We start from the raw sequence: 22,054 nt of genomic DNA, 5'->3' as shown, positions 1-22,054 counted from the left end.
ACTGAATAAAATTTTTTTCAGAAATGGCAGAGGTGAAGTTTCATCATAAATAGTTTTCTGGAATGAGATTAAGTACTGCCAATGATGGTTGTTCTGGCCTTAAGGTGTTAGAATTGAAGCAGAGCTGCATTTACTTTTGGTTATTCGGGATTCAGTTCTTGCCCCCTGGATTCAGTTCTTGGGCATCAGAGAGAAATCATCACTACAGTAGTAGCCACATAGGTTACTGCAACTGCATTTCTGGAACTCGGATTCAATGACAGCATTTAACCTGGATTTTAAGAAGTTAACTAGTCTGGGGCAAGCACTGGCTAATCATCCCCAAGAGACTTATTAGGTATGATGGGGTTCCCAGTGAGCTGACTACTCACATCAGCTTGCAGTAGGAATGTATTTTGTGAATGAATGAATATGCAATCCATGAGCAATAAGAAACCAATCTGAAGTAGACCCATAGGCTTTATATAAAAAACAATGCTGCTCGACTTTTTACAAGTGTGTATGAATGTGTGTGTGTGGGTGCATGTGTGTGTACGTATCGCAGTGTCATCTGAGCCCTGAGACAACCTGTAAAGGACACTTTGGCGTGAGTGAGGGAATTCTTTTTAATGGCTTAGGTGAAGAGGTCAGATTTGGTGGATCTGGTATTGTAAGGTTGAGAGAGAAATGAACCCTGACAGCAGCTTGGGAGTTTGTGTTTACAACATGGTCAACATCCATAGGTGCAAATCCCAGATGCAAGAGTCAAATTAGGAAGAACTTTGGCTACTCTCAGGAGAAACTGTCTCATAATTGAATGTGAATCGTTCAACTTGCACTCTGTTAAGAGAGACCCTTCATATTTATTCAATAAACAAGGGTGTCTTTAGGGTTTCATTTGGGAGAAACACCTTCAAATGCTCTCGTCTCACAGATGATATTTATATATCAACATACACTTGAATGGGCAGTTGCTGGTAAAATAAAAATGCTTTTTCACCTTCAATGATTGCCCCCAATCTTTGGTACTTGTGACAACTGCTTTCTATCTTTGGGAACTCAGTCCTCCCCTCTGAAGGAGTTGAAACTGCATGTGATAAGTTCAAGAGAACAAAGATGGAGCTGTAACTTTATGGATGCTTCTTTTTTCCCTCTTTTGTGCTATGTTTATACTCATATACCATCAAAATCAATTTTTGGCCACATGTCTTTGTGGCCTTTGCTTTAAAGTAAATGAGAGAGAGAGAGAGAGAGAGAGAGAAGAGAAACCCATTCCCATACTCAAAAGCATTTATTTCAGTAAAAGCATTCACAGTTCCTTCATGCCCCAAGTGAAATTTATTTATAATGTGTACAACACAAAGAGAGATTCAATTTCGATCATCTTTGATGTTCAAATCTGAGAGTAATGCTTTAGTATTCTCCAAAGAGAGGAGCTATTTAACTTGTCCCTGCATTTGCTCTGTGAGAGGCATTAATAGCCTTCTTTCCTCTATCCAGGCATTTAAACTACTGTCATCTTATTAAAAACACAGCCAGTGGATTGGATTTTATTATTCTCCAGTAAAGATTTTCACTCCTGTTGCCTATTCACTCACCAGCTGAGGCTACGTGCAACATCTTTCTTCCTAATTTAAACTGATCTATGATTTGGAATAGAAAGAAAGGTTACAATACTGCCTTTCAGGGACAACTTCTCCTCATTTTGAATAAAATAGGCATGAAAATGACTTTCTTCTGGGATCAAATGACAATTTATAAAAGCTCATATTGAAGCTGTTTTTAAAAATAGAAGCTGGGGAAATAACAAGTTCTGCTGTTTGGTGAGGAAAAAAAAGAAACCCAGCAAGCAAGTGTAAGTTTAATCCTAGTGTCACCTTCAAGTTAACACTAAATGTGTATGTTTAAGAACTGGAATGATTTTACAAAATGGAGACATGTATGGCTATGCACAGAGGATGGACATGCGTGGTTATAGATGGGAGTCCTGTGTGTGTGGAAAGCATTCAGGCTCTGAAGGTGAGCTGAGAAACTAGTTGACTATGAGCAAGTAATGCCACTCTCTGGATCTCAGTTTCCTCAGAGGTAAAACACACAGTAATTCCCACAGCTACTGGTGAGAAAATTACAAGATGACTGTCAGGCATGGAACACAGAGTAGAACTTAAAAAAATTTTACTCTCTTATTTTTCCTCTTCACCATCTCTTGAAGCCCTCTGATTTCCTACACTTAAATCACACACATACACACACACTACACACACACACACACACACACACACACACACACACACACATTAATATAATCACTCAAATGCAAAAAAGAGATTGCTAGAAAGTTAGTTCAATAGGCAATGGCCACATGCCTGCTCATTCTCTCAAAAAAGTCCTGATTTTATACAGCCAAGTAAAAAAAAAAAAAGTAGTTTTGGATCTCCCTGAGCCCAGCAGTTCCAATGCCTTGAATTCCCACACCTTCTTCTCTGCCTGCCCATACTCTTCACTTCTTACAAGAACCGCTCTCAAAGCTCACTTTCTCTAGGAATACTTCCCAGATGACCCTCCTTCAGCATCACACTAAAGATGACTTTCTTCAATAACTGGCGAGCAGAGTTCATCAGCATTGAGGGTTTACTCTATGCCTGTCACCATGCTCAGCACTGTATGAGCACCAGCCTGGTTTTCCATTTTGGTTTATTAATCTACACCTATCATAATGTGAAGTTGCATTCACAAATGTGTACTTTCGCTCCTTCAGGAATGAGGACCTTGTTCCTTTAAATATGTGATGCTAGTCCTCCAAGAAGTCCCTCTCCTTCCCCACAGAGTGCTTCACCAAGAGTAGTTAACAGATTCTATTCCTACTTCTTAGGAGCCACCTCTTGGGAGGTCCCAGCTGCCTCTGGTCCAGCCTCTTCTTTTTCCTGCTAAACACTTCAACCGGAGCATCTAAAAGTTGCTCTTTTACCTGAAACAATAAAATGCATAGAAGAAAATATAGGAACTAAACTCAAGGACCTTGGACTTAAAGAGGATTTTATGAATTTGACCTCAAAGGCAAGGGAAGTGAAAACTAAAATAAATGAATGGGACTACATCAAACTAAAAAGCTTCTGTGCAGTGAAAGAAACTGTCAACAAGGTAAAGAGACAACCATCCAAATAGGAAAATATATTTGCAAGCTACGCCTCTGATAAGAACCTAATATCCAAAATATACAAAAAAATCATACGACTCAATAACAACAACAACAAAAAATCCCAAATGATCCAATCAAAAAATGATCAGAGGATCTGAACAGACACTTCTCCCTAGAGGACATACAAATGGCCAACAAATATATGAAAAGATACTCTACATTGCTAGCTATTAGGGAAATGCAAATCAAAACCACAATGAGATACATCTCACACCTCGCACCTGTTAGAATAGCTATAATCAACAGGACAAGTAATAACAAATTCTGGAGAGGATGTGGAGAAATAGGAACTCTCATACACTGCTGGTGGGACTGCAAATTGGTACAGCCACTATGGAAAACAGTATGAAAGTTCCTCAAAAGACTAAGAATTGATCTATCATATGACCTAGCAATCCCTCTACTGGGTATTTACACCAAAGACTTGAAAACTCATATCCGTAAAGATATTTGCACACTGATGTTCATAGCAGCGTTATTCACGGTGGCCAGGACATGGAAGCAACCGAGTGTCCTATGATAGATGATTGACTAAAGAAGCTGTGGTACATATATACAATGGAATATTACTCAGCCATAAAAAGAGATGAAAGACAGCCATTTGTGACAACATGGATGGACCTCAAGGTAATCATGCTAAGCGAAATAAGCCAGACAGAAAAAGTGGAAAAATCACATGATATCACTTATATGTGGGATATAAACCCACATATAAGGAACAGGACAAATAGAGACTCATGGATATGGACTATAGACTAGTGGTTACCAGAAGGTAAGTGGTAGGGGAAGAGGGAGAAGGTAGACATGGTAAAGAGGGTCAAATATAGGGTTTAGGGGGAGGGTGAAGTTGGTAAAGGAGATCAAATATATGGTAGCTGAAGGAAATTGGGCTTTAGGTGGTAAACACACAAATGTCAAATTATAATGTACACCTGAAAATTATATAATTGTATTAATGAATATTACCTCAATAAATGTAATTAAAAAAATAAAAAATAAAAAAAAAATAAAAATAAATAAAAATAAAATCAAAGTTGCACCAAAAAAATAAAAAATAAAAGCTGCTCTTTTATACATCTCGATCTCTGGTGCACATATTTTCCCTTTTTGTTCTTCTCTGTGAAAAGTGTCTTTGCTCTGCTTGCTTATTATATATAAATTTACAAATCAAGTTATAAAGTCCCATGAATATCTTTTTGGGATTTCAATTACAATTGAGTTGCATTTAGAGTTTAATTTGGGGAGAACCGATATCTTTATAATATATCAACACTTATTTAGATCTTCTATGTTCTTCAGAAATGATTATTTATTGTTTTGCTATAAAGTTCTTAAACATTTCCTTTGGATTAATCCTTGGTACCTTTTAGTTTTGTTGTATTTGTGAGTGGGGTCTTTATTTTTTTCACTGGTCTAGAGGAAGACAATTGAATCAGTACATTGATAAAGGATCTGACATGAGTGAACTCAATAGTTTTAACAGCTTAAAAAAATTATTTACCCTTCTCAGTGGGAATTCCTTTATCAGTAGGGTTCTGCTGTTAATAAAAAAAATTTTTTAAACCCATGATCTATGGTACAGGAAAGATGGTGAAAAAAACATAGATATTGCTACTTATTTGTGAGGCTTTTACAATAAAAATGTCCTGGAATTCAGGTCACTGAAGCTACCTGTTCACCTCCCACTGTCTGAGCCAGACTGATAAAGAAAAAGGAGAGATAGCATCAGGATGTCACAATAGCTACTGAGGGGGGAAATGAGGAAGAAAAATTGTTTTTCAGAAAGGCAGGAGAAACGCACCCAGGATAAGCTCCAACCAATCTGAATAAATGTAACATAAATATGCTGGCTATAAAGTGAAAACAGCAAAAGTGACTTTACCATGGGTAAATTTTCCTGTCTTTCTAACAGCAAATTAGGCAGGTATCACATTATAAGTATAGTGTCATTTTTAGATGTCTTATTATAGGATTCTGAAAGTTTTATCTTGAAAAAGCCTCAAAGGAGTTACTAACAGGTGTGGGGATCTGCTGTTCTAAGCTGTCCGAAGCCCTGTGGTTAAATAATCCTTCAGTTCAATTACAGGCCCACTAGGCAAGTATTATTCTTACTTTTGTATTTAAGGTATCAAGTTTACTTATTTGTTAAATGTTGCTACTACTAATAAAATTATTGTTATAATGAAAAAGATATAAATCTTGAAATTCCATAAGGAAGGAGAAATTACTAGAATTATAGAGGAGAATCCAAGAATCCATAGAAATTTAATAAAGAGGTTCTTCTTTTGTAGTTTCCTTCTCAAACACAACATAAAACAAATTATGTGGCAGATGCTATTTTAAAGGTGTTTGAATTTGTAAAGTAAATGAATGGTGAAAACAATAAACTTCTTAGAAACTTATACTTCTTTGAAATAAAATTAGGCCCATGAAATGCAATAAACTGATCTAACGATGTATCAAAGGGAAAAAAGCAAAGGAAATAAGAGAAGAACAAAGAGTTTGGAAAGAAAAGAGGAAGAAGTGAACAGGACTCATTAAGAAGGCAAGAGGGAGAGAGCAAACATTTCTCATTGCAGCAGCAATTCCAGAAGTAGAGGGAGATTTATCTAATCATCCAGCAAATATTGACTGAGCATCTACCTAATTAATGTCAGTGCCATCCTAGAAGCTAGGGAAATAGTGGTGGCCACGGTAGACCTGATTGCTATTCTCTACTGCACAGACAACCATCAATTGAGTAGGACTTTGTTGGTCACAACCAAAGAACCTTTGACGGGACATGGATTAAAACAATTTACATGGTTAGAGACATACAGTTCTCTAGCAGAAAAATTATAAAACCAGCACTCATTCAATCTATTTGACAAATACTTACTGGGACCGATGAGTGCTGGGCTCTGGAGATAGAGCAGAGCCTGCCCCATATCCTGCCATGTTGGAGATATAACGGTAGAGACAGGCAGCAAACAACAAATAAATATGTTCATGGTGATAAATGTTATGAAGAAATACAGAACAGAGCAAGGAAGATCCAGAGCTCTGTTTTATTATCATTGTTTTGATTTTGCTATTTTACAAAGGTTGATGGAGTAAGGTCCCTTTGATTGGGTGACATTTAAAGGCTGAGTTGAAGGAAGGGAAAAAAGGAACATGTGCAAAGGCCCTGAGGCAAGAGTGTGCTTGGAGTTTATGAGAAGGGGCTCCTAGGCAGCCAGAGAAATAAAGCAAAGGGAATGACACATGAGAAGTAGAAGAGTAGGGCTGAGTGAGGGGGTGGGGAGGAGAGGAGGAGAGCAGAGTAAAGCAGAGAGGTAGGGAAGAAGGAAGAGAAAGAGAGGAAGTTCACAGGAAGCTGTAGGGCCACTGTAAAGACTAAGACTTTTACTATTGGTGAGATGGTTCTGAGGAGAGGTGTGGTATAATTTCACTCATGTTTTAGGGGAATCAGGACTCTTAAATGACAAATTTTAGGACATGTTTTTTTTCTGGAGGAAGATTCAAGGCCATTGTACGAAAGTTGGATTCATGGGCCAGCAGAGAGCCCTTTAAAAGAGAGGAAAAAGGGTCACTTCACATCTCTTCTCTGTAAATCAAAAATTTGAGAAGACAGGATGTAGGTTACTAAGGATGGGAAGAAGAAGGGGAACATATTTGACCTTCACTGGGGTCTACCATGGAGTTAATGTCTGGAGAAGCAGAGTGCCCAGTGCTGACTCCTTTGAAAGTCAAAGTGGTTATATAGCCCTATTCTAGCCCATATGAATAAGGGGAAGTCTGCCTCTGAGAACACTAAGGTTTTCCTAATAAATAAGATAGCTGCACTGTCTTCTTCCCAGAATACAGGTATGTTAGGAGGAGTAGTTGCCATCCTATGAGAATGAAAATGAAAGAAACACACTCTGGATGAAAGAATGAAAAAAACAGAAAGAGACGGGGTCTCTAATGGCAGGATGGAGCTATGTTATCAGTCTTGGACTGTTTACTATTGGACTTCTTGTTGAATATGAAAAATAAAACCCCCAAAAACTATCAAGGCCAATCCGAAAAGGTGATATACTGTATGAATCCAAATATATGACATTATGGAAAAGGTAAAACTATGGAGACAGTCAAAAAATGATTGGCTTGGGGGCTTTTGGAAGAGAAATGAATAGGCAGAGCCCAGAAGATTTCTAGGGCAGTGAAAATACTCTGCATGACATTACAATGACAGATATATGTCACTATAGGTTTTTCCAAACCCTTAGAATGTACAACACCAAGAGTGAACCCTAAGGTAAACTATGGACTTTGGGTGATTATGATGTGTCCATGTAGGTTCATCCTTGGTAAAAAAAATCGTACCATTCTGGTAAGTGATGTTGATAATAGGGGAGGATATGCATGTGTGGGGGTGAGGGTATATGGGAAATCTCTGAACTTCCTTTTATTTTGTTGTAAATCTAAAACTGCTCTAAAAAAATAAAGTCTTAAAAAACTATTAAGTTAAGCTACTGCTTAAAACTATTAAGTTGGAGTCTATTACATGACACTGAACACAATATTAACTCAAAAATCATTGCCAACAGTCACCAAACAGTGATTATATACTTTTTGGGTATTATTCTTTTGAATACTCACCATAAGCTGAAAAGCTTCTGATAGTGGAACTATCATTATCCCCTTTTGCAGATAAAGAAACCAAGGCCCAAAGAGCCTGGATAATAGTTATCATAAACTTACACTGATGGTGCTATCATTATCCCATTTTATAAGTGGAAATATTGAGACCCAATGAGGTCGAGAAACTTGCTCAAGGTCTCAGAGTAAGAGGCTGAACAAGGATTTGAACCTACGTGGTTTGACTCTTGGACCACATGCTGCTCATGTATGCTACATGGCCAAACTCAATGCCATTCCACCTGTCCTGTTCCCACATCAGTCTCCCCATTGTCATCACCCAATCATTGAGCAATGCCATAACTGCAGAGTAGGCTATAGGGTGCCTTTTCCTGTGTCGATTAGTATCCATGTCATCCTGGACGGGTAGGTCAACGGCAATTTCATGTGCTTGAGCAAAAGTTGACTAATGAAAGCAAGGAACACTGAGTTGAACATGAGGATAAATAGGGAGGCAGTGCAGCATAAGAACTATAAATCCAGGCTTTGAGTCAGACAGATATAGGTTCAAATTCCAACTCTGCCATTTATTTCCTGTATCGCTTAGTGAAGTGAGATATATCCTCTTTATATGTTAGTGTCCCTCTCTGAATGATGGAGTAAGGCTAATGTGAGAATAAAATGAGATGGTTTATGTAGAGCGCTCAGTATAGTGCCTGGGCTATGATAAGCATTCTTCAAATGTTAGTTGGCAGTATTATTATTGGACAAATTGATAGTAGAAGCTACTTCTCACTCCGAAAGTGAGAACATCCAGGGTCTTTATTTTAGGCTCATAAGCATGTATACCTCGGTAAGTATACTGGCTTGTTTAGAGAGAATGTTAAAATCAATATGGGACACTAAATTGATTAGGCAGATCTATTCAGATAGATATGTTGTGATCTCAAAGTCTGATAATTCTAGTTCTCCAGGGATTTCCAATAAAAGAAACAAAATCTTTCAACCATTTACATGAGCCTTAAGTAAATTCCTTCTTTTCATGAACAATGTCCTGTTCAGAATTTTGTGGCCATTGCTAAGCCTTATTTGAACTAAACCTTTACCTAAGGCAAGCTGACCATGGCTTTGTTCCTTCCACACAATGTGGTCTGCCCAGCGCACACCAATGAATAGTGAACAGATGATCTGATCAGTAAGTAGTGTGTGTCCCTGAGAGAGACTGGGTTAGATTAAAGATGATTTCAAATCGTTTGATATCTTCCCATTGAGAAATGGAGTCTCCTCTTCTCCTTCAGTCTGGACTGGCCTTCATGACTAACTGATAAAAAGTTGTAGAAATGACGGTTTGGCATTCCAGGGCTAGGTCATTGGCAGCCTTGCAGCTTCTGCCTGAGCCTCTTAGAATGTTTGCTATTGGAACCTTTAGCTGCCATGTAAAAAGTCCAACCATGTGGAAAGGCGCTAAGACAGCATGGAGAGTCAGAGGGGTGCAGCTGACCTCAGTCTTCTAGCTGTGCCTACAAACATGCCAGACACGTGGGTGAGGCCCTTTTGTACCGTCTAACCTGTCTGCGTACTAGCTGAAAAATACCAAATGACCTCCACTGATACCATGTGGAACAGAAGTATTATCCTGCTGATCCTTGCCCACATTTCTGATCCATGAAATCATGAGCAATAAACAATATGGTGGCATTTTTAAGCCACTAAGTCTTAGGTACTTTGTTACATGTCAATAGAGAACCAAAACACAAATACTGCTAGATCTTGTGACCTAGGCTCACAGGCCAAACCAACCACCAATTAAAGCTTTAAGCAAGGGCTTAACCACTAGAATTTGGAAGACAAAAACACCTGAGTGGCAGAGATGAGACAAAGGGAAATATCTTCCCATAGGCCACCTGTCCTAGATGATGTTTTCAAATGAAGTTGAAAACTTCCCTTTGTGAACACTGAATAACGACAGTACATTGCCTTGTGGTGGCAATGTACTCCTCAGCTGGATGGGTGCCAGGAACTTCAGTGAACTGTCATTTGGTGCAACAGGGAAGCTACTGCAGTGTTCATGCCTTCAACTTGGTGATGTGCTCTACATTGTTAAAAGTGACAGTTTGGCACAGGGCATGTGAATTCAAATGGTTAGATGCAAACTAAAAGAGAGATGACTATTTCTGAGAGCTGTGGGTTAATTTTTTGGCTGTTCTCAGAATGGAAAATGATTGTGAATTTGGGGGGAAAAGTAGCAGAGCAATCTTTTCTTGGCTGCATGTTATGGAGCAATTTTAAAGCATTCAAGTGCTTTCCATATTTTCTAATCACTTAAGTCCAGAACTGATTATAGCTCTCAGAATTCTCTTGGATTCACATCACTGGAGCATTCCATATATTTCAGAAAGAGGTTTCACCTTGAAAGTAGGCCCCAGATTCAGAAGGCACATATTGATACAGCAGGAACAAACACTAACTGCAGCACAGCCCTACAAGGGCCAGGTGTTCCAGAAAATCACTGATGGCCTAACTCTGAGTCAACACAGATTCACTTTCTCTTATCTCACAGAAACAAAATATAACCTCCGTCACAAAACAGAAAAACAAAACAAAAACAAAACAGACCCTGCTAGAAACTGAACTCCCCCAAACAGAAAACAGAGATATTTAGATTGTTGAGACCTCGGGGCAAAAACGCGCGGATGCGTGGACACACACACACACACACACAGAATTGTATATGCACAGAACACCTCTGGAAGGAGCCCCAAGAATTTAATAGCTGTGGTTTCCCCTGGGAAGAATTAGGGGACTGGTGAAAATTGAGAAATTGATGGAGGAGGAAGATTTATTTTTTCACTATAGCCTTTTGAATATTTTTAATTAAAAAAAATCATATGCTGTATTATTTTTCCAAATAATGACAGAATAATTCCAAACATGCATATGGTACTAATGGTCTGCTAGGCAGTGTGTTAAATGCTTTATATACTCCTTTAATACTTAAAACAACCTTGTGATATGGACATCGTTATATATCCTCTTGATTTTACAGATGAGGAAACTGAGGTACAGAGAGGTTAAGTACCTTGTTCAAGGTCACACAACTAGTAAATGCAGAGCTGGGATCTGGACTCAGAGAGTCTGCTTTGGAGTCTGTCCTTTTAATTACTACCTAATACTGCCTTGCTAAAAATAAATATACTCAGTTGCCTGCTCAGAATTGAGTTGGAGCAGATAAAATAATTCTTTCTTTCTCTCACATGGCCCTCCGGAGTGTTGGGGTGAATAAGATGGTAGTTCAAGATACAATCTCAAACCTGTGGTGCTTTAGAGGGCTTTGAAATTATGTTACTATCAGGTCAAAAGCATCGCTTTGGTCAAGTTGCTTAATCCTTCTGAGCCTTTGCAGCTACTATGTGCCAGCTATTCTGGTAGACTTTGGGGACAACTAGTGAAAAATATAGCTCTTGAGAAACTTACTGGATCCTGGGGAGACAGGCAGTAAACAAATAATCACACAAATTGTAATGTGAGTGATAAAGAAAAACTAAAGAGTGTATTGAAGATGAGGATTGGGGGCCCTGATTTATACTAGATGGTCAGGAAGTGTCATTTAGACAGATGCTGAAGAATGGGCAAGGGTAAAGCAGGGAAAGTAGAAGAGGTGAGGGAAAGAAAAGTATTCTGGGTGAGGACAGCGGCCTATGCAAAGACCTGAGGCAGGAAAAAAGTACCTATTTGAGGACAGAAAGGCCTCTGTGGCTAAAGCAAAGTGAATCAAACAGAGTTTAGAAAAAGAGGCAGATCATGTATTTCACAATTTTCCTAAGAGCCATGGGAAGCCACTACAGGTTATAAGTAGGGGTGACATAATTGGATTTACTTTTTAAGAAGATTACTTGGGCTGTTGTGTGGAAAATACACAAAGGAGAAGGCAATGAACGAGGTGGAAGACCAGCTAGAAAACTACTGCAGGAACTCAGGTAAGCAATGAAGATGGCTCAAAATAAAATGCTGACAGAGACAGCCGTAGATAAATTTAAAATTGGTTTCGGTGGTAGGTACAATATTTTATAAAATAATCATAATCATAATCATAATGTGTTATTTTAAAATATGCATTTATAGGTGTGAAAATGTTTTGTCAACTATAAAGCAGTAACAGAAGTAACTGACTATTACTGCAGATGAAGATACCAAGCACATACTTGCCCGAAGTCACACAACTGCTTAGTGGCTGGGTGGAAGTTGGCCTGTGATCCTTTCACTCCCTTCTCCGGGGGTGTGCCCCACGGGAAGGGAAAAAAGGCAAGTAACCAGGTCGAATTCCCTGTCAAGTTGGCCTCTCGGTAAAGAGAGTAAGCACGTTTAGATGTCTCTAGCTAAGGATTAGCCCTAGTAAATGGAACTCAGGTTCTATGAATCAGGGCTCCTTAAAGAACATCACATTAGCTATACAGCTCTCTGGGGTACGAAAGACAGAGTTTTCAGAATTGAAATGCTACACAGTGAGAGGTGATCCTCTCGTCCTTCCCTATTATTCTGGGGGAGAAGTGTGTGTCAGTGAGGGGAGATAGGACCTGGGAGTCATTCTCGAGGCCCCAGAGTTTACTTTATCTGAATCTCTCGATTGCCTGTACCCTTAACATTATTTAGCAAAGCTTAATATTGGGTGAGAGCTCTGTTTTATGGGACATGATCTGATGGTCTCATTCCATGTGTTCACTCAGTGGCACAGACCTTTTCCCCAGGTCATTAGCCCATGCGTAACATCAGGCCCGATTATAAGGTCCAGGGATAAAGGGAGAACAGACTTGGTTATATTTGACCCCCTTGCTAGTGGCCTAACTCTGACATTTATTTGACACATCAGATATCTACCTACTGGAAAAATTAATTTTTTAGGGATATTTATGCAATTTAAGAAACTCGATGCATCTACCTTCACTGTGAACAAGTAAAACTGCAAGAACGCGATACTGGGTTCTTTGGGAGAGTTCCTATGATTTCCCTACATGGCAAACCAGGCCTTTTGGGTCTCCAACGACTGATCCTAAGCAGTTGCCTTAGAGAGAGCTCTTTGGATGCTTAGAATCTCATCTCTCACCCTCCAATTGCCAAAGAATCAGTACAATATTAATGTTCTGCAGTGAACATCGTTCTCAAAACTACTCTCAGCCCTCCCATGTCGTGAAGTTCTCTCTCTCTTTTTTTTTTAAAGATGTACAATTTATCTTCACATATAACTTCATTTTGGAACTTAGGAAGGATGATGAAAGGGAACTGTCACTCTAGCTGGAAGGGAGAGAAACATTTTTTGTCTTCTCTGTCTCATAACAAACTGTATTTATGCTGGAGGCATCAAAAGACAGAATCAAAAGACATATGGACATTCTTCTCCTGGTACAAAAATCTCCGATTGTGAACTGAGCTGCTGCAGATAAAGCACACCAGAGGGCCAGGGCTTCCTCCAGCAGATGCTAAAAAAGAGGACACTGGCAGGCTTGTGTGACTGAAGTGTAAACATGTTTTATGAAGAGAAAGAAACTTTTCTACATCCTCTTTCCCCCCAAACAAGCTCCCACACTAAAGCCTGATGTTTACCTTCAGCAAGTGGGTCAAGAGTGTGTATCATGAGCTGGAAGATGCTGTTCCTCATGAGACTGTTGTGGAGGGACGCAGAGCTTCCACCTCGTTGGAGACGTGGCTTAGCCTGAGCAGAGAAAGCAAAGGTGCTGTTAGTTCTCAGAAACTAAAGGCAAGTACATTATAGATAAGATCCTCTACTTTGTCTGATGGCCACTCATTTCTGTCACGTGATCACACAATATTAAACCATGTGAACCAAAGATTTTCCAAGTATATTTCAAATTCCCCAAAGGAGTGGCTTCCTCACATCCTTTCCTACTAAATGAATTAATCATTATCATTTTTTAAGAGCTTAGTAAATCTAGTCTATGTGCTATATGCTTCACCTCCATTAGTTTATCTTATTCTTCAAATGAACTCAATGAACTAGATGCTGTTATTATTTCCTTTAGACACATGAGGAAACTTTGTCTCAGAGAAGTAAAATGAGATGTCCAAGTCACACAGACAAAAAATGGAGGAGAGAGGAACGAATCTCAGGTTTGCTTCTGTCAAAATTTGTTATTTAAACCAATGGTGGTCTTTAAAATGTTTGGATTGTTCATCCTATCAGTAAAATGTTTATGTATGTGTGTATATATGTATTCCTCTCTCTCTCTCTCTCTCTCTCTCTCTTTCTCTCTCACCTACTATAGCTATATCCACATACTAAAATGTGAACACATATAGTATAAAACATTTGCAAAAGTAGAAATTATGAAGAATAACATAGAAAGTAAATGATAGAGGTGTTAATATTTTCTCCTTGCCCTCAAAGGAATGCCTTGCAGATCTCCTGGGGTTTCTCATCTCTACCCTGACCACAGGTCTAATCCATGTAGTCCTACAGTTTGTGTTAGTGAGATTTAAAGAGAGAGACCCACTCTCTTTAAAGTTCAAAATTCTACAGAGAAACTGTGCAACTTCAGAGGGGAACTTCTTTTGCATAAACTCCTACTTTGATCCTTTGTCCAAATAAATAAAACTGACAGGTAAAAGAGGAAGAATGAACCTCTAGAGGCGAGGTTACCAACAAACTCTTTTTCTTTTATCTTCAAAAGCAAACAATCTAAAAAAAAAAAAAGCCCAATCCTCTGGATTGTGACAGATTTTTATCCTGAACGAGAACTGTTTTCTTTGCCTTTGGTTGATTTTGTGTGGGTTGTTGCAGGGGAAGAGACTCCAGAGGCAGAGACTTGTAGATGGGCAAATTTAAGAGAGACTAATGTAATGTGAGGAAATTAATTTCTTATTGAACTTTTGGTCCAAAATCTTGACATGAGATTTTTCTGAGGTCAGTGAAAAAATAAGATACTATTTCCCACTATTTTCCAACCCCCTACGATGCAGGTTTTTCCAAAATAGTCCATCATACTCCAGACCCACAGGGGCTTCCCAAGAAAAGTCCTGTAAGACGCTCCATGATCAAATACATTTGGCAGGTTCTACCTCCTAGACCAAAACCCCTTTTGACTTTTAAGATACACATTAGACCACTAAGTTTTCAAGAAATCAGGTTAACTTGGTTAAGTTAGGCCGTATTTCTGAACTACTGCCCAGGGGTCCCTTACTTTAAAGGATACTTATTAACAATCATAGTCTGTATGTTTGGAGACAAACATGAAACCTATAGTAAGCTTGAAGTATGGGTAGAATATCAGTATGAGGTACTTGAAAAAAATCTGAACTTCTTAGTGTGAATTTATGATAATTGCTGTTCTATTAGAAATTATGTTCCTAGCTCTACAGGATTTGGAGAAGAATCATAGGGGATTACTGGTGTCTCAATGCTGAGGAAGACCATGAGCTCCTCAAAGGAAAAGACTAGTACAGGATCTGGCATATCCTATGGACTCTCAATGAATGTCATAAATTTTTGCTTTGAGCACTAGAGGACAAAGGATGACATCATATGTATCTTCATTCCTAGTCCCTTCTGCCTTAAAAATCTGTAATGTTTTTTAATGCATTGTGTTATTTGATTTGGATGGTTAAAGTTCAAAATATTTTCAGGGTAAGGTTAAGAGACTTGAATAGAGTTGAAATGTAATCACTGATGGCTGAACACAAAAACTCTGAAGGTCATTTCCTTGTCATGCTGCACAATACAAAATGTGATGTGTTAATTGGATAGGAACTGAACAATGTGCTTCTTGTTAATAATTGGTCATAACCACTATTACTATGGTTATTTTGAGAAACAGGAAAAATTCTGCTGTGGAAATCTTCATTTGCAAAGGATTATATCTATAGAAGAACTTAAAGCATTCTTTTGGGTATCATATATACACTGAATACATAGGTCTCGTGCAGCATTTCTTTTGATGGGCCCAAAAGAAATTTCCAACCAAAAATTAGGTGCATGCAGATACACTAAGGAAACAGATATCAAGCATTAGATCCCCCACTATCCCCAAAAAAGCAGCTCAGCATCCCTTGGAATGCAATTTGGGAATATCTCACTCTTTCAACGCCTATAAAAGTTCATGCCAAATGAAAGAGAGAACTCAAACTTTCGAAACCTAATTCCAGAGATAATTTGTCAGAATTCAGTGACACTAATTATAGGCCAGAGCATATGTGGACATCAGCAGATTAAACTATTTAAGTATTCCAAGGGAGAGGATGATTTATTGAGCACATGAGCCCCTCATTCTCCCACCCCTGCCCCCCATTCTCCACAGGCACAGGTACAGGTACAGACAGGGCTACTGCTTCCTACCGGTAGAGCCTGTTCATCCTTGTCCCTGGCTGTAGATGACTGCATAAGAGAAAAAGGCAAAAAACAAAAGACAAATAAATAAATAAACAACGAATCACATACAGGTTTTACATTTCATAACAAGCATCAGTATAGGAATATATTTGGTTCTTTCTGTTCCTGGAAGGATTATGCCAAGACAGGTGGCCAAGAGCATATATTTCTAGTTAATAATAATAATAATAAAAAAATCCCCGATTCCCAAGTCCCTCAAATATGGATGCATACAGTAAGAAAAAACCGGAAGCTTTTCCTTTGTCCTGCCTTCTGGTTCTCCCCATTATAGTCTTTGCTGACCTACATCTTCAAGAATAATCACACACTTGGAGAAGAGCAGACAGGTGCAGAGCTGTTTTAAAATGCTCAGTGTACCTAGGCTCTTTTTTAGTCCTACCATACACGTCATATAAAAAACACTAAGATGCCCCCACCTAAAATGTACATTTCTGTGTAAAAAAAGGAAAGGATGGTTATAATTTTGCATTTCAAATCATTGGCTACACGTAAATCATTGGCTACATGTAAGTCATTGGCATGCTCGAAACCTTGGAAAGTGAGGAAATCGCATTTATAATTTGTTTTCATGTGGAATTTTTAAGAACACTAACCTTATACTTAATGAAGTTGATATTAAATATTTTGTAGACATTCAATTAAAATTTTAATAATCTAGCAGATAACTTTTTGGAGTTTTGAGTCGACATATATTTTTTCTTCCGGTTCCTAACATTTCTGTAGACCCTCGAAAAATTTGTAACGCCCAGGCACATACAGAAATGTTCTGCGCTGGTGGTAATTTCTGGGCACAGCCCAAGGCATTACTAAATGTGCCATAACTCCCTGATTTGGTGCTGTCTCTCAGTGACTCCTCCAAAAACAGTAATAAGAAAAATCCCTCATTCCCTAGTTCCCAGGCACATGCTTGGGGAACTGGAGAGGACCTGAGATTGTCCTTTGATTTCTCTTTTTGCTCTAAAAGGCATGGTGTGATCTCATTTCTCTCTGGCAGGTCCTTTCATTTTCTCTTCTTCCACATCAGACAGTGCAACAAATGGCCCCACATTATACGGAACAATCCCCCAGGGAAATTATACAGTGCAGCAAGCTCAGCCTTTGGACATACATTGAGATTAACTCTCAGAGCACGCCTTTTCAGTTAGCGAATTTACACCTTGTGGCTAAATGAGAGACAATAATTATGAGCTGGGATTGATACCACAGTGATACCACAAAACATGAAAAAACAGGATGAAACTGAGGAAAGAAAAGGGTGGTCTTTATAAGCACAAAAATATCACCAGCTGAGACTTCGGTTTAAAAATATATATATTTAAAGAATGTATATGAGGAAAGAAAAAAAATCCAAGCCTGTCTTTTGGTCTGAGAGAAAAAAAAATATATCTACCCCATTGACTTCCTTTTTCTCTCATGAGCAAGGAGGATCATGAGACACAATAAATGAAAAGAAATGCCTTGTACATAAATTTTACAAAGGAAAATCTGAGGGCAGAGAAAAGTCTGGAATCCTTTGCAAAATCTCCCACTGTTTAATGTCAGCAGAAGTTGACATCGTTAGTTTTCTTTCGAGTGTAATTTGCAGACATGAATACACATCAGGCTAGAACATGTAAATTTAGATATAGACACAAATGGCAACCGAGGCCATTAAAACACCCCTCCACTTTCCTTTTATGTAGCCCTATTGCAAAAGAGATGGTAGTAATTGCTCATTTTCAGGGGCTCACTCACATCTGCTGATAATTCCTGATGCACACTTGACTTATCCTCACTCTAATTGTACCTTGAAGCAACCTCACAGTCCTGGCAATATGCTGCTGATTATGTTAGGAATTCAATTTTAAAGGGGCTTTAATTACATTGGAATTAACCAGTGAAGATGACAGGAAATAATTTAAATTTGTATGGCCCATACCGTGTTTCTAACTACTGAATTATTTAGCTAACTATCTGAGTTTTGGGGCGGCTTTGGTGTTGTGAATTTATTTTCAGGGTCATTGAATATCTGGCAACTATATTCTAACCCATTGGATGATACAGAAGAAAACTTCTGCAAAAGAAAGCTAACTTGACATTAAAGATTAATCTTGGCATTCTCATCATGCATTTTGCTTTTTAATCTCATTATTTTTAAATATACCAAAACACTATATATTTGGGCTGTTCTAATTTGAAAGCCCAATTCCTGGGGGTCAGTTCAAAGGCTACGCCAGCTGTAGAAAAGATCCATTAAGCCAGATCCTAGTATACACAGTAATTCTTGAGGAATATTTAAAAGAATTCATAAAATGCATCCCACAAGGTCTCAAGTTGGGGCTCTGGTGGGCCAACACAGACTCTGCTCTTCATTTATGAAAGCAGAACAACCACTAGGCAAGGATGTAAGAAATACATCTTTTGCTTAAAATATTCTCTGATTCAGCCCTTTGTTTAATTCAAACAGGCCTGCTCCCTAATTACTGTAAGTAATTGAGTAATTGAGCAACTCGGATGTTGCCATTAATATCTGTTGTTCTCTCTGGTGGAAATTCCAATTTTATATGGGAATTTTGCTGCCTACTTGATAGGTGTTTTGCAAGTGCCTCATTCTCCCACCTCCAAATAATAAAACATATCGCTCATTTAGAAAGCATTTTTAACACTATAAATCATTCACAAATCCTTAAATCGCCTCTCTTCCTTTGACCCTTGAAAGCCGCTGGTTGAGAAATGATTTCCGTGACTACTAAGTATAATTTCTAGGTAACTTTGTGCAGAGCCTTAACCCATGTACTGGTCCCCAACTTCCACCTCACACACAACACTGGGCAAATACTGCACCATGGCCACAGAACCCCTGGTTTGCTCTGACTGGTAATTGCCCACCTGCAAATCACATAATCAGATGGGCCGCTGGGAACATATGCCAAAAAACAAGTGCATAAAATAAAGAGTGGAATTTCTTGCCAGTGGCTTGGCAACAAGTATAGAAAGAGAAACAATTTTTCCAGTAGTCAAGTAGCAACCACAAATGTCCACCACTAAAATGTCTCACCAAGACCTGTGAATGTGCCTAAATTCATTGTGGCAAGGACCCAGAAGCACTATAAAGTCTATACAAAACAAATTTAAAAGTATAATTATTTTGTCATAAATGTGATCCAAAACATATATGCTAATAATTCAAATATTAATCCAATATGTAATTGACATTAATTTTAATGTCTTAGAATTTAGAAAGGTTGGATAAGGGACAATTTGAATGACTGATTTCCTTTTTAAAAATTAACAAGGAAGTATAAAATGATGTCTCTTTTTCTTTTAATACATTTACCTGTAACAAGCAAAAACTTTCAACATCTTTCTCCTGGTTGAAGATGAATAGGCTTCAAAGCTTATGGGGAAACTAGCTAAAAGGTACAAAACTCTCAAATCGGAAATCTAAAAGCGAAGAAATCCTACCACCTCATACTCAGATGCAAAATCATCTCCTCTCTCCCTTTACTGTGTCCTAACATACTCCTGAAACTATTAAGGGAGGGGTGGATTAAATAAATTCCTAAAGAAAGAAATACAAATTAATTTTACCACCGATTGCTGGGTAATTATCTCACAATCACTGTCTTTTAGAAAAGTAAGAATCTCAGAGATTAATGAAGTACTGAGAGTGGCATCCCAAGATGCAGGAATACCTACTTCACAGCTCTGTTTTAAAGAAACACATTAGGATGAACGGAAAGGGTAGAAATTAAGTAAAAAGTGTAGTAACGGAAGGTCACGTTTTGGAAGCAAAACATTTTGATGATTTATTTGAATAATTCCCATGATTATGAAATATTTGAGATAGAGCAAGAAATTTCAGAAGAATAGATATGCCCCAAAATGGAGAGAGTGAGAGTAAAATTGCTTAGAAATAGTTAAGAAACATTTTGTCTTTTAAATAGTTGTACCAAGTAGAAATAATGTAGGATGAGAAGTGGTGTCATATAGTTATTAAGAATATGGAATTCAGGCCTAGACTACTCAGGTTAATTTTCTCATTTTTGTCACTTACTAGTTGTGTGACCTTGGACAAGTTATTTAATCTCTCTTTGTTTTAGTTTTCTCATCTAAAATGGGGATAATAATAATAACTACTTCAGAGGTTGCTTTGAGGATTAAATAAGTTAATACATGCTTAGATCAATATTTGGTACATAGTAAGTACTATACATTAGCTCTGCTATCATTACTATTAATATTGGGAACCACAAGGGAGAATAATGACAAATTATATGACAAAAGGAGGTTCAGGGTTGTGAACTGGATTGGAGAACAGGGTGGTTTCTCTGGGAAGTAGGAAAATTCCATTGATTCGGATGGCGAGAGGTGATTTGTGTAGGGCACTAGAGGATGGTTAACTCGGCATGTCATAGGTTGGCAGCTGAGAGAGGAGAGATATACAACAGATTATGTGTCCTTGACGAAGTTTCTGACTATATCCCTGTCCCATGGCGCAGCATTGTCTGAAGGATATAGGGTTGGCAAGGCTAGGTCAGCATTTCATATTTCCTATACCTTAATGGGCTTGGTTTTGATCAAGAAGCTCTGGAAGTTGTTAGATTGGGAGAAGATAGAACCCAAGCCTAAACCAAAAGGATCTCACCTCCTCCGAAATTCTAGAGGTTTCTGGTCAACAAATTTCACTTGGCAGGATGTTGCTTGTGAGCAGAAAAATAGAAATATCTGGATCAGAAAAGGCCGCAGACTTAGTCTTGAGTTCAGTATCTGCTGGGTGACATTCTGGACTGGACATTCTCTGAATCTAGGAAACCAGGCTGTGCGAGGATGATCTGTGAACATGTCCGGTGTGCATACCTGGGTGTGCTGGGCGTCTGTTGAAAGTCATGATTTGGATAAAGAAGGAAATAAGATACACTCAAAACTTGGAAAAAAGCTTACCTCATGAGAAGGCAGCTACTCATAACAGATGAGATAAGGCATCTGTGTGATCCTCTCCAAATTGTTAGGAAATATGGTTTGAGAATACTCAGTAAGGCAAGGAGGCTAGGGTAACTTCAAAATGCAGAACTGGACTATCACTGATAAGCTGAAATCTACACAACTGAATATAATCACTTTTTCTAAACTTTATTGATCATATACCATTATCGAAAACATTCTGAGCAAATAACATATATGTAATGTGAATGTTTATTATCTATCATCTATCGTCTAGTTTATGTGCTACACTTAACCATTAAGTAAACATGGATTCTTTCTTTTTTGAAAAATAAAAATAAACACAAGAAGTGTTAATATTTTCTTTTTACATCCCAAATAATTGTCCAGTGCACTCAACTGGAGCATTAGCACAGATCTTTAAAAAGGAGGTTTTACTGATTGGTATTTATAAGGGGCCTGGAGTAGGAGTGGGAAAATGGGGAGAGGTTGGTCAAGGGTACAAACTTCCAGCTATAAGATGAATAAATTCTGGGGATCTAATAGATAGATAGCATGGTGATTATAATTAATAATACTGTATTATGTAGAAGTTACTAAGACAGTAGATCTTAAATGTTCTTACTCAAAAAAGAAATGGTAATTATTAACATGTTGATGGTGTTAGCTAACCCTATGGTGGTAACCATTTTGCAATATAGAAATGTATCAAATCAACACATTATACACCTTAAACTTGCAACGTAATATATGTCAATTATATATCTCAGTGAAGCTGAGAAAAAATAAAAAAGAATTTTTAAATGCTTCTCACAGAATTGGTAAGCTGTATTGTGTGCATACAACACCCAGCTCTCCTAGCCAGCCTCCCGAATAGTGGAAGTTGCAAGATCCTTGAGGACAGGATTTACCTTCATGGGCCCTAATGTGGCTACTTAAAATGCAACCAGGTG

At 38.2% G+C, this 22,054-nt stretch overlaps 1 protein-coding gene across 7 annotated transcripts in view; it reads right to left on the bottom strand.

The window, feature by feature from the left end:
* Positions 1-22,054, bottom strand: part of SLC24A2 (solute carrier family 24 member 2) — a 209,346-nt gene that overhangs the window by 66,444 nt on the left and 120,848 nt on the right. For 6 of the 7 annotated variants that reach the window (XM_039869301.1, XM_039869352.1, XM_039869427.1 and 3 more), the window contains exons 3-4: positions 16,125-16,163; positions 13,379-13,487 (exon numbers count right to left, since the gene is read on the bottom strand). In XM_039869301.1, coding sequence (XP_039725235.1) covers positions 13,379-13,487; positions 16,125-16,163 — 148 coding nt within the window. The remainder of the gene's footprint in view (positions 1-13,378; positions 13,488-16,124; positions 16,164-22,054) is intronic. The other variant, XM_039869359.1, reaches the window with a different exon arrangement.

This window comes from Pteropus medius, unplaced genomic scaffold (genome assembly GCF_902729225.1).
Source record: "Pteropus medius unplaced genomic scaffold, Ma_sr-lr_union100, whole genome shotgun sequence".
Classification (NCBI taxonomy): Eukaryota; Metazoa; Chordata; class Mammalia; order Chiroptera; family Pteropodidae; genus Pteropus; species Pteropus medius.
Note: the sequence above shows the minus strand (reverse complement) of the source record. Positions and strands in the feature narration are given on the sequence as shown.